Source organism: Phodopus roborovskii, unplaced genomic scaffold (assembly GCF_943737965.1).
Source record: "Phodopus roborovskii unplaced genomic scaffold, PHOROB, whole genome shotgun sequence".
In the NCBI taxonomy this organism is placed as follows: Eukaryota; Metazoa; Chordata; class Mammalia; order Rodentia; family Cricetidae; genus Phodopus; species Phodopus roborovskii.
In genome coordinates, this window is record NW_026126418.1 from 28,598,414 (window position 1) to 28,612,717 (window position 14,304).

Below are 14,304 nucleotides of genomic sequence, written 5' to 3' on the forward strand. Positions count from 1 at the left end.
TCCTTCCTTCCATTTCTACAGGTCAACAGGATTTCAAAGAAAGTGTCTTTACCCAAGAAGCCATCTTACTAGGCCCTAGTATGTATTAAATTTATATTTGTATGAAGCTGAAAATTATCTCAAGTTGCAGACTGTATCAATTAATTTTTATATGATTCAATTAAGTCCCTGATTGAACCTCTACCGACTGTGTAACTGTGTAAGAGAAACCACAGACAAAGGCAAATTATCTTCAGAGAATTAGATTGACAGCTGATTTTTTTCTTATTTGTACCAAGTGGACTTGATAAAGTAAAATACCTTCTAAATATTAAGAGAAAGTAATATCAAACAACTGTATACCCATCTAAGCTATTTGTACAAAGAAAATCAAGACATTTACCACCAAAGCTGAAGGATATTCTTACAAATTTTCTTCCAGAAAGGAAGAAGGACAGGCCATGGGGCTGGGGCTGGCCCAGTGGATACAACACTTACCTCACATGTGTGAGAACCAGGGTTTGAATCCCTAGAACCCAAATGTCAGAGAGGTGTGGCAGGCTACCTGTGATCCCAGATCACAGAGACCAAACAAGAGATCCTTGAAGCAGGCTGGCTGCATAGACCCAGTGAGCTCTGGGTCCAGTTGAGAAACTGCTCCAATGAAAAGAGAAAAAAGCAACTGAAGAAGACCTCCAGCATTGAACTCAGGCCTCAGTGTGCACCTGCATGTGCAAGCATGCCCTGACACATATAATCATGTGTACATACACAGAAACTAAATACACAAACACAAGCAACAAACATTGAAGAAAAGAACGAAAAGAAAGGAGGGGAGGAGGGATTAACAAAACCCTAGAGGGAAAAGCTTGACTATAGGCAACTCTAAACAAACATTGACGGACTACAACAACGATGATGATGATGATATTCAAAACAATCTAAAACTAAGAAAAAGGTAACATGGAAAGCTACATCTTTCAAGGTCTCTAATTTCTTGGGATGAGACCAAAGATGAATTAAATTTGGTGCATTTGACAAAAAGTTTCAAATTTAACCAAGAAAATAAAGAACACGATGTGGAAAGGGGTGAATAAGTAGAATGAGAAAGTAAAGCCAAGAACAATTGGATTAGTAATAGAAAGGGGTGGGGTGGATGACAGGCTTAGTAATTGGTCTTAAGACCCTTACTTTGTAAATACCAAGTAGCTAGCTAATGCATACACATTTGTAGGAAAGACAATGTAGTTTTAATGGTGTTTGAACTAGTGCTTATGGCTTGGTATAATACAATGTCCAGTGGCAGCCTCACCACAGATTACATGGAAAGGCTTACAGGTAGGGAGTCCCAATGCCTTCCAATGGGCAGTAGCTGCTTGCTCATGTCAACTTTACTATATTTCACAGTAAACTGTTCTCCTTGATTTGCAAAACAGTATTTCTATCTTCCAGGGCTGTTTACTATGTAACATTTTTTAAATTGACTTAAGTGGAGGCAATTATTTTCTAAGGTTTGATTTTTCAAATGACACTTAAATTAAGCTTTATAATAATAGACAATGATAAAGAAGATGTGGCACATCTATACAATGGAATACTACTCAGCAGAAAAAAATAATGGAATCTTGAAATTCACAGACAAGTGGATGGCACTTGAACAAACCATTCTGAATGAGGTAACCCAGTCACAAAAAGAGGAACATGGTATGTACTCCATCATATGTGGATTTTAGACCTAGATCAAAGGATCACCAGCCTATAATTCACACCACCAGAGGAACTAGGATACAAGGTGTATTCTAAGAGATTCATATAAAATCCCTCACAGAAGGGGGAAGGGACAAGTCCCCCAGAGCACAGGGTAAGTGGGGGGCAGCGAATGGAGAGAGAAGTAGGAGAAAGAGAGGGGGAGGAGAGGAAAACGGAAAACATGTGCGACTAGGAAGATTGAGTCCAGGTAGGAATAGAAGACAGGAGAGAGAGAGAGAGAGAGAGAGAGAGAGAGAGAGAGAGAGAGAGAGAGAGAGAGAGAGAAATAACATAAAAGAGGGAGCCAGTATTGGTTTGAAGAGAAAACTGAACCTAAAGAAAGGTCTAGAGACCTACAAGATTGCTGCCAAATAACAATTTGAGCAACCGTGGAAAGGCTATCATAAATGCCCTTCCCAGATAGTGAGATCAACAACTAACTTATCCATGGAGCCCTCATCTAGTACCTGTTGGAAACAGAAGCAAACACCCATAATTAAACACCGTGTCAAACTATAATTCAGATACAGAGGGAAAGGACAAGATCAGGTTCTAGAAACACATAGAGACAGCTGACCTGAACAAGGAGGAGCTAATGGGCCCCCAGACTGATAGCTGGGAAGCCAGCATGGGACTGACTCAGACCCCCTGAATATGGGTCTCAGCCAGAAGGACTGAGCAGTCTAAGGGACCTCAGACAGTGGAACCAGGATGTATCCCTGGTTCACAAAAGGACCTTGCAGACACATCCCCCATGGAGGGATATTGCCTTTAGAGACAGGAGAGAAGTCCTAGTCCCTACTTCAAATGACCTGACAGATCTACATGACCCCACCTGGATGGCATTGCCCTACATGTGGAACTGGGGTGGAGGGATGGGAGGGGAGGGAGGTCAAGGTGCATGTGAGGGGTCAAAGAGGGTAAAAGGGAGGGAGGGAAGGAGAGGGAACTGGGATCAACATGTAAAATAATAAATTAAATAAAAAAATAGACAATGATGCATAGATGGTCTGAGGTGTTTAAATGAATTATGCAAATAAATAAAAATGTACTGGAAGCTTTAAAAATCAATATAATATATTATTTTGAGCTGTTTATTGTTATGGCCTCTTTTTGTTTGTTTGTTTGTTTTGTTTGTTTGTTTTGTTTTGTTTTAGGTAGGTTCCCAGACAGCCTGGTGGCCTTAATTCACAATCCTGTTCCAGCATCCCAAGTGTTAGCATTACAGGGGTGTTATGTTAAACATGTCTACCCTAAAATAACAACTTAAGTGTCCCCAATTTTAAAATAATCATTAACATTTTGATAGACACAAATGGATGTGAAGGGCAGGAGGGGAAAGGTCTTAGTGCATGCAGATGGTGGAGAACACAGGGGAGTTAGGTTCTCTGCAGGCAATCTGAGGAGTGAGCCAAAACGGTGATCATCTACTTTTCTGAATCTTGGAGAGCAGAAGATACACCTAGGGCCAAATTCTAGAAGGTCTTTAACTCCAGAGCGAGGCTTAAATTTTAGCCCTTATCATTCATGCAACTGTTACCCTGGTTTTACTGTGTCCTAACTTGGGCTCCATGGTCTTTGTGATCTCTGTTGAAAGAATTCAGACACATAGAGTGTAGTGTAGAAGATAGAAAGAGTATTACAATGTAATATTGGGCACACTCACAGGACAAGAGTGAGCAATGGCCAAAAGGACCGCTGTGGGGGAAGCATTCTCAGGAGAGAGAGAATGCACAATGGTCAGAGAGATCACCGTGCAAACCCACACACTTAAGTAGGGTTTACACAGTTTTCTATGATATCTAAAATGGGCCACTTCCTATGGAATAGTTTTCTGTCTAGGTGATTGACAGGCCCATTTAGACAATAATAAAGACTGATACCTTCGTTTTTTTTGTTTTTTGTTTTTTTTTTTTAACCAGAAAGTCTCTAAATGTTACTCTCCAGATCTTTCTGCTACTTTAGAACAGCATGTCTTTACCAGGTCTAGAGATACAATGCAGACCCACCCACCCCCACAATCTTTGACCAATATCCAAGTCCTGCAGCTTCATTCAGTTCCATATTTTACAAGCTGCTGATTATGAAGGAGGGACCATCGTCAATGACCATCACACTTGCTGGTCACTGACTAGCTACCTAGTACTAGCATTGAAGGAGTCTGAGCCGGTGGGCCATCAGCTTATGAATATAATTAAAGCTGGTGGGAGCCTGGAAAGGAGTGGCATGGTGGTGTGGTTTACTGAGCATGCTGCATGGTTAGCAGTGTCTGACAGGACAATCAGGCAATTCTTGCTAAATTAAGCTGATGGGGCACGGGGCTCCCAAGTATAGTGAGTAAGGATGTTGATTTTGCCATTTGCTTTTGTTTGGATGCTTCGACGGGAGCATTAATGTGATAAATTAGAGTCCACAAACAAAGACAGCCTTGTTTCTTTTAACATTCAAAATATCAGGTTAAATGCTTCATAACTGGTTTATATTAGCAGCTTGTTGTCTTTGACCTCTGCTGAATTTGAGTTAAACTGAGATGTGAGTGAGGGTAGGTTATATTCATATAAACACATTCCATGAAAATGACATATGTTAGATGCTTCACGTGCTGGGTCATAGAGGGCTCTCCCTGGGGCTGAAACAATATCATTCATCTGTTGGGACTAGATTGAGAGGGACTTTCTTTTTTTTTTTAATTTTTTATTCATTTTGCATACCACAGTTCCATCTCTCCTTCCCCTCCTCAGAGAGGGTAAGGCCTCTCATGGGAAGTCAAAGCCTGACATGTTCAGTTGAGGCAGGACCAAGACTCTCCCCCTTGCATCGAGGTTGAGCAAGGCATCCCACCGCATGGAATGGGCTCCAATTTGATTTAAGTGTTTTATGGAAAATGTAGTACACAATCCACACACAAAAAGACAAACAAACAAAACACATTAAACAAAAGAAATACTTGACAGCTCGAATTTTCAGTCAGTTAGACGCAACCAAACAGAAGGGAATGAAGAGATTGGCCATTAATTGGCAGTGGGACCTTGGACTGATCTCAAGCTCTCCAGTACTGCGAGTACAGACAAAAGCCTTGTTCTCAGTGCCTGACCCACTTTCTACACCACAGGATCCTCACCCACGGGCTCTGCTTTGACAGGCCATCCACTTACAATAAGTTCTGTGTCCCTGCAACATTGTACCCTCCATTTAGTGCTTCACCAGCGACCCCTTCATGTCTTTTACAGTTCCTCTTCTGCCCAAAGAAGTGTGATCTGACCTTTAAATCCTCACCTGGGGTTGAGGTCTAGGCCTGCAGGTCAGCTCTTACAAGAGTCTTTTCCTTCCAGACTCCGTTCTGGCCTCTGTAACCAGTCTCATGTCTATCGGTGTGAGTTACTCCTTGGGTAGGATTGGTTTTAATCCATCAGCTCAGCAGACTACCGGAGGCCTCATTATCACCAGAAATCCATTACTTCCCCTCTACCTGAACCTCCGTGTGCTTCTGCAGCCTCTCAAAGCCACTTGAACATGTAATCTCCTTTCCTCTCAGTACCTGTCAGTCATGCTGCAGTTAACTAGGCCATCACACTAACGATCTGAGATTATTATATTACCTTGAGAGGCAAGATCCTGTAGAAGTGAAGAAGGTAGATTTTCCAGGGTCAAGCTAACTGAATTAAAAATGAAATTTAGCCCCACCACCTACCATCTAGATGACCTTGTTGATCATGAAAAATCTGATTCTACTCCACCTGTAAGGTAACAAGTTAGTGGGTCACAGTCTCATGGATACTGGCAAGAGATACAAGACTCCTGGATCAGTGACAGAGAATAGTTCATTCCTCACAGGAAGAAAGATAACCAGAGCATCAGCATTTGTGCTGGCCTCTTGCACACAGAACACACTGCATTTCAGGAGACTCCTCAAATGCAAGGCACCCAAATCTACCTCTGTCCAGGGGGAGAGAGAAATCATCTTTATTAATTGCAAACCATTATATAGCAAACATTTCTAATGTCTACTAGGAAGAAGACAGTGTCTCTACCTTCAAAGGGTATTCACTGCAGAAATATCCTTGACAGAGCAGGGCCTCTGTAAAATGTGCTGCCCAGAGAGGGGGGAGGGAGTGGTTCAGGGAGAAGGAGAGGGCCATGAAGAATTACCTCCCCATAACCTTCTATCAGCTCACAAACCTCAGATCTCATTTTAAAAAGGGTAACTATTGGTATAAAGTATCTCCTTGTGAAGGTCAAAGAGATGTGATTCTTACAGAAGTCTGCACGTCATACCTGCCACCCTGAATCATGCCTGCTTCATTGATGAAGGGGCTTCATCTATGTCAGTTTCTACTACAAATGCTATTTCTTGAGTAAGGTGCAAACATGCTTATTGAATTCTTTATAACTTCTAGCAAATACAACATTACAGCTCACTGACATACCTAATGATTTGAGACACAAAACATTAGAACTAAAAACTACCTAAATGTGGTGTCTTAGAGATAAGGAAGTAGATTCAGAGCCTTTAAGTGACTTGTTAAATTCCATACAGAAAAGTCACAAAAAGGACAAAAAACAATGTGGGTTAAAATTCAGATCCTCTTAGGAGCTGGAGAGATGGCTCAGCAGTTCAGAGCACTGACTGCTCTTTCAGAGGACCTGGGTTCAATTCCCAACACCCACATGATGACCCACATTTACCTGTAACTACAGTTCCAGGGGATCTGACACCCTCTTCTGACCTCTCTGGGCACTGGGCATGTACTTGGTATATAGACATACGTGTAGGCTAACACTTATGTTTATGAAATATAACAAATCTAAAAAATGTAAAATTCTAGATGTTTTGAATTACACATAAAGCCTGGGAGAAAGAGCTTAATATTGGCATCACTAACCGAGTGAAGCAAGGTTTTAGAGAATAGTTCATAAATTCACTTGACCACATCTTTCTTCCTACTTGATGGACTTACAAGCCACCTTACACTCACTCCAGAAGGAAAACATAATCAAAACAAATGATGGAGAGTTAAATACGTAATTGTTGAGGTCGGGCTGTGATGTATAAGCTACAGTTGTCTATATTGTATGAAACTGTGTCTTTCCCTGAGCGACTCCATTTTACAATCTGTCTTTGACTCCATCTTGAAGACAGAAGATGTCCCTGCACTTGAATGGAGATGTGAATGGGATCAGCTGCCTGATACCACCCATGAATCATGGAGTGACAAATGACTTATTCTTGGATTAGGGTTAGAGTTAGGGTTAGGGAGCTACCCCATAAACTTATTGTGGTGAACTGAGAATGTGAGAGTCCATGTTGTATTAAAATTTTATCAGGAAAACCAAGCCCAAGAACTTACCAGACATAACAGACCAAGGAAGGAGAGTAATACCCTCACCTAAACCCCATAAAGAGGTAGACTCCATCACTGCAATGGTGAGAGCAACCTGCCATCTGAGCCCCCAGATGTGAACATCAAAGGATGGAAGGAGAACTCCCAAATGCCCCAGGAGCTTCAGCTTAGCTCAGTCGCACTGCTTATGAGGCCTCCTCATAAGCCCTCCCTCTTGTTTATGTACCTAGACCGGCCGTCCATCAATCTACCTGACCTGGTCCTGCCCCTCACTTCACATCATTCCGACAGCCCACCTCTAATTCTGATTCTAACACCAGCAGCTACAGCAGCTTCTGGCTTCTTCCACAGCTCAATTTAGTTTGTTATCAATACAAAGATTCTTAGATCATTATCGGTTTCCCAGCTTTGGCCTCTCAGGCCTCTTGAAACTCTCCCAAATCCCTGCCCTTTTAATCCTCTGGAGCCATTCTGTAACACACACATGCACAAGTGCACATGCAAGTGCGTGCAGCGCACACACACGCGCGCACACACACACACACGCAATCTGTAATATATGACCAGACAGTTCATATTAGTAATTAAGATTGGAATAAAAGAACCTGTAGCCTCTCTGTTCAGGGTTATCAAGGGAAGTTGGAATACCTGGCAGGTGCAGTCATTGGACCCACTGACTTTATGAATGTATTGTTGTTTAGTAAATTCTGGTGTCATGAAAGACACACATGTTGACCTTTGCTTCTAGCACAGTGACCCATAGATACTCCTCTCTACTCTCTGTTATCCACAAAATAGCCACCATCTCCATACCAGGGAAAAAAAAAAAAGGACAAACCAAAGAAAACATGCCCAATCCAAACAGGAAACTACACAGGAATGCGCTCAGCATATAGTTGATGTTGAACCTGGTCCCATTCTGGCCAAAGGCAGGGAAGTGCAGAGGGATACCCAGCAGTTTTATGTGAACCAGTCCCTACTGGCTTATAGGCAAACCTGTGAAAGCATGAGCGGGGAGAGCAAGAAATGGGGAAGGGAAGAAACAGAAACAACATTTGTTTCAAGGAGGCAGCTTGAAGGCTCATTGATGGCATCTATCCATCTGCAAAATAAGTTTGTCAGGTTCTGTGCTTCTTGGCTCCTCTTCTGTAGTTTTTCTTCTTTCAGAGTGCGGTCATAGCTTTAAATATTCTATAGAGATCTGAAATCCCTCTAGGGACTCTAGGCCAGGGGTGTGTGGCTAAGTAGTTGAAGCATGATAATAAATGATAAAGAATGGGAATTGTGCTTTATGTTTTATTTTCCCCCAAGTCACTGTTCACTCCAGGCACATTTCTGGGTATCCCAGAGGTGCTTACAGGTGCTTCTGTGAGGATGTTCTACATAATGAGTGATGCACTCCCCTGCTGGTCACCACTAGAATTGCTCTGTGTGCCTTGGTGCCTTTTCCAGGGGCTCTGGAATGGGGGTGGGGGACAGAGAAACATTGATACAAACAGCCTCATTTCCAATCTGCTTTAGGGAAACCCCAGATAAACATCACTTATTCCTCTTATTCTGTGAAAAGTTAGGGGTTTTTGCAGGAACATCCCATTGGCCTGGAATAAGATGCTCTAGAGACAGGCACAATCCTCAGCCTCTGACCTCCTGTTGAGAAAGATGTTCTCTAGGCCAGGCATTTCTGGGTCTTGTCTTCCCACAGGAGCTGTTTTCTGTCATGGGCTCTGAACCTGTTCTCAAACAAGTTGCTGCAGACCCGTCCCAGTTAGCATTTTTGTCTAATCATATCTACCTGGTAGTTAGTGGATGCAAATGGAGATATTTGACACAAGAGTACCAGGCCTGGAGCCCCTAAGTTCCTACTAGGCCCATCCTAATAGGCATGCTTAAGTCTGGTAGCTGGCAGGCCTTGCTGAGATCCCCTTTGTAGACACAGGATTCACTCCTGCCCTGCCCACCTCTAAGGATGAATGTGAATACATGCTTCGAATTCCAGGGACATTCCAGTTTTTCCCCTTGTTTGGTTTTCCATGCTGGAATACAAGATAAATCAGACATAGTTCCTGTGTTAAAGCTCTTGGGATCTTTTGCTTCACCCACTTTCTGTTTTCATAGATGTGTATTTCCCAGTTAAAGACTGATTTACGCCATCTTACAGCTGACTCTGAAAAATGTGCCCCCTGAAGTTGAGATGGTAGTGTTAACAACTCAATGCGCGGTTCATTTGATTGAACGGGAAGTATAGCATAGGCAGGAAATGTGGGCTTTGGTGTAGGGGTGGATGCTCTAATGTTCTTAATGCTTTCTGTGCCCCAGGTTATGCAGATGTATCTTCCATTCTGTGGAATCGCCATATCTAACGCTCAGCTCTTTGCTGCCTCGAGGAAGGAATATGAAAGAAGCAGGGTGAGTAGAGGGAGATGTTGCAGACCATGCTTCAGGCTCGCTGTCTTCCCAGCTCCTGTGAATCACCCCATCTTTTCAAAGCAGCAGATGCTCTCTGTATAGTCCAGGAATCATTTTTGTTTGTATAATCCTACAATGCCAGGGCTGAAGACCCCTTAATACAATGGGCAGGTTATAGATAAAAGTAAATATAAAGTCTCTGTTATTGTCTCTGGGAAATAGAAGTGGTTTCTTTTAAAATGGAAACTAGTTTCACATCTGTACCGTGTGGTGTCTGGCACAGCCTTGGTGTTTGTAGCTTCAAAACAGCAGCGTTTGTTGATGATTTTACACTTTAGTTCCTTCAAGAAATGTGGTGATATATTGTTTATGATTTATTAAAGCTTGCCTGAGGATTCAGAAAAGCAAAGTGAGCCTCAGGCTATAGAGATCAGGCAGTGGTAATACACACCTTTAATCCCAGCAGACAGAAGCTAGGAGGTGGTGGTTCACACTTTTAATCCTAGGACTCAAGATTAAGAGATAGTTGGATCTCTGTGAGGTCAAGGCCACTCAGATCTACACAAGAGTGAAGCAGTCTAAAAGAGAGTTAGAGCTCACACCTTTAATCCCAACATTAGGGAAGTATATAAGACAAAAGCAAGGTCTTGAGAGGCATTCATCCTCCAGCCACACTGAGGAGAGGCAGCAGTCTGAGACTTGGGGAAGAGCTGGAGTGTGGATCAGCCTGAGCTGGAGGTGAGAGCTAGTGGTCAGCTGCTTTGCTTTCCTGATCATCAGGCAAGATCATAAATAATGTATCACCACAAAGGTACTGAGCTGGGGAAGGACCCGAGAATGTAGGAGCTGCCATTCTTAAACACTGCATCCCATTTAGACCCTGTGCACCTTGAAGTCCTCCACACCAGTGCGTTTTAAAGCAATCTCCGCAAAGAGACATGATGGGCTGCAAACATGATTTCACTCTTTCATGCAGATTTTGTTTGAAAGGTTTTTCTAGAAGAGCAACACAAGGCACATGGGACAATCACACATGGGCTATTTTATAGGATTATCTAGCAGCACAAGAGACAGAGGCAGTGATCTCACACACCTTTGGGAATCAGAGAACCAGGTGGTAAAGTGTACCCAGCAGCTCAGAAAGCATTAAATTAGCAACTAGAGATTAAAGGACATTAAGTTCACCTACATTTAAATACGTGATGATCACTGTTACATATTTAAATGTTACAGCCTAGAAACACACTCTACAAGAAACTTAAAAAAAAAAAAAAGATTAACTCCCTCCGCCATTGATTATAGTCTATTTACTAAGAATTACAATAATGGCTATTTTATAGTAAAAGATGAACGCCACTGACTACACAGCCATTTTCCTTAGGCACAGCACCCTTACCTCTCACCAGGCCTCCTCTTCCTCTTGAGAACCCCAGCTTGCTCATGTCTTCCTTGCATTTGCTGCTCCAGCAATATGCTCCCATGACTTCCATAAAACAACCTGTTTGTTTTCACTTTATTACACTTCCACCCACATTCTCCTCTGCCTTCGATGCCCCTCCTCCCTTCCTACTGCCAGCTGCCCCGTTTACCATTCAGGACCCAGCACAGCTTTTCTCCGTTACTGCTTTTCCTTGTTCTAGTGTGGGTATCCAACACGTTATTATAATATTATATTAATATATATGCAACTGCGCTAGGAATTCCTTAAGGGAAACTTCTTGTCATACTGAGACAGTCTTTACATGCTTTTGTGTGGCACAGTGCATTTATTCATTCAACAAGTATGCATTGTGTGGTTCTCATGAGACACTGTCCTGACATAACTGACTATTCTAGTGGAAACAATAGATAACAGAAAAAAAAAAAAAAAAAAAAAAAAAAAAAAGACAAAAATCACACAGTGCCAGACAGAAAACTAAAGTGAAAGGAAGGGATGGACACTGTTGTGATGGGAGTCGAGTAAGCAGATGTTGATATTTGGAGGCCGTGGGAAGGTATCTATAAGGAGCCGACAGAAGTGGAATGAGATGAGAGACCACATGAAGACCTGGGCAGAGCATGCAGACTACAGACACAGCATGCTAGGGTCCTGTGTTCGTGAATAGGGAGAGTGGAGAGACAGAAGGAGAGGGCGAATAAGAGAATGAAGACAAGGAGGTGAACAGAGGCCAGTGGGCAGGAAGGCCTATGGGCATCTCAGGAACTGCTGATTTTAAGTGTGGTGGAAGGCCACTAGGAGAGTTTGAGCTTATTTCAATTCACTTAAAAAAGAAAACAACCCGGCCTCCTTGGAAACCGCGAAGGGCTGAGAAGAGTGGAATAATGAGAAGGGATCTGAAGGCAGGGGGTGGAGTAAGAAGACAACTGTCAAGAGAAAAGGTAGCTGGCATTAAGGCAGTAAGAAGTGAGAAATTCCCTGCAAATCAGTGGTGATGTGTGCAGGGCTTGCTGATGTGGGGGTGGGGGACAGAGAAGGAGACTTTGGGCTTATACACAAGTTTCTGGACAGCAAATACTTGAATTAAGGACTTAAGCTTGAGGGAGTATAATATTAAGGATGGGGATTATGCAAAGCCAGGAGTCTTGCTGAGGAATTGAGAGAAGAAGAAGAAGGAGAGAGGAAACCCAAGAATCAGCTCAGGAGTAGAACCAGAAGGAGGAGTACCCAGCCATTTCCTACACAGAAGTGACAATTACAAGTCAAGGACCATCCAACCTTGTGAACTATTTCTACAGCCTGTCCTACTGTTTGATCATCCTAGATTCCCTGTCTTTTCTTCCTCTTCTGGAGGTAGCCTTTGTGCTACTGGTAAAACTTTTACCATTCATTAGCAAAGTAGCAATTTTTAATTAGAAAATTTAATTAGAAAGAATAAAATGACTGTAATATGATTTGTCAATTCAAGACTCCAGGGGCATTAGTTCCTCCTGTGAGGGAAATGTTCTTGTGGACAGGTCCCAGAGGCTCTCCATGCAATCATAACAAATTGAAAAGTTAAATAATTGTGCAGTTAATATGATTCATCTGAAGAAATAATCTGAGTGATTACAGTAATGATGTTTTCCCCTAGTAACAGGGAATTTGTTTGTAATTACTCAGACAATTGTCTCTCTTTGAAGAAATTATTTCCCTTATTTTTGAGATTAAAATTAGATCATTTTCCCTGTCTATTTCCTCCCTCCAAACTTGCCCATATATCCCTGTTATGAGCAGTTTTCCCACCAGCCTGGTCCCAGAGTCGCATCAGCCCCACTGTGTCAGATATAAAGCTGTCAGCCTGGTACTAGTGTTTCCTATCAGCTACCTCTGTCTTAAATATTAACACATTTCTATTCAACTAAGTGTTTCCTTGTGGTCTTATCTTACCAGAGAGAGGGTCCGGACCTCTTATCTCCAGTCCCTACATCTTGACTCCTCTCTACTATATCTCCGAGGATCCTCCTTGTCTACAAGTCCCACCTATCTTGCCTTCCTATTTGCGAACAGTGCTTTATTCATAACCAATAAGAGAAACATATTTACAGAATGACATCTCCCAGCATATCCCTTCTTGCTCTCTTTCAAATCCATGGCCTCTATGTTTCATTAATTGTCACATAAGTATACATTTACACACACACACACACACACACACACACTCCTAAATACATGAACATAACCTGCTCAGTCTGTATAATGTTACTTGTATGTCTGTTTTCAGGGCTATGAGGATTAGATAACCAATTGTGTGTTCTTCCCTGGGTAAGAATTGTCCCTCATTTAATGTCTTCGAACATGAACTTTCAGCAGTGACCTCTCACAGCAGTTTGCTGCACTAATGCCAGAGAGGCTGACTTGAGTTAACATGGCATTTGTACCTCACTGTTCCTCTTTGCTTTGGAATTCTGGGGCACTATGGTGCTATTCCACAGGCAGGCGCTTCTTCAGGAGAACAATCCCAAAAGCTCGGCTCCTCCAGGTAGCTGCATCAGCTAGGTTCATTTCTGGGTCCTTTAACTCATCCAAGTGCTTTTTTTTTTTCCTCAAGAGAGTCGGAGAAGAAATTTTGCTTCAAATTATTTCAGGACAAATAAAATTTATTCCTAAAGTCAAAATCAGTCATGCCCTTGGGCTGTTGATCAACACCATGATGAATAGATTTGAATCTGTGGATTCATGGAGTCCTTTTGTGAAAGGTCAGACAGGCAATCAAACATCTTGTTTAATGTTACTGAATAAAGCACAAACCAATTCATTGACCGTGTGATTCCTCGATGGCCCTGAAAGAAGCTTAATTTCTGCCACCTGTAAATAGCCTGCTATTCTGCAAATTCTGGAAAAAAAGTTATTAAAAATCCCAAACAAATATTATTTCAATGCATGGATTGCAAAACTCCTTGGCTAGAGAAAATAATAGGCTACTGTAACTTAATTTTGAAATGAGTACACAGTGTTCAACTTATAATTTAAATTTTTACCTTTAACTTATGTAGCTATCAATCTGCCATCTTAACAGTAGTTTTAATGAATGGTTCCCCCCCCCCCACCGAGATACACAGTTATGTCCAAATGTTTTACTGGACTGTTGGGAGTGAGGCAATATTTCCTCTTCTTGAATGGAGAGAGTGGTGTGAGAATATGTATTTGGATGCTTGGAGCCTTAATTAACATTTACCCATGTTGGTTTTTCAGAATTCTGGGAGAGAAATCTGTGTTGTTCTTTTTGAATCCTGGGAGAGATATGTGTCAGTGAAAATAAGTATCAAGTTTGTGCCACAAAGCTATTTTTTTTTCTTAACGATGAAAAAAGGATTCTTTGCAGTTTTCAGAAATAAATATGTTCTGTAG

The 14,304-nt window shown here is 42.0% G+C and overlaps 1 protein-coding gene across 1 annotated transcript in view; it reads left to right on the forward strand.

The window, feature by feature from the left end:
• Pde11a (phosphodiesterase 11A) overlaps positions 1-14,304 on the forward strand; it is a 347,781-nt gene that overhangs the window by 109,613 nt on the left and 223,864 nt on the right. Inside the window, exon 3 of the mRNA XM_051184429.1 lies at positions 9,387-9,476. Within this exon, the coding sequence (XP_051040386.1) occupies positions 9,387-9,476 (90 nt within the window). The remainder of the gene's footprint in view (positions 1-9,386; positions 9,477-14,304) is intronic.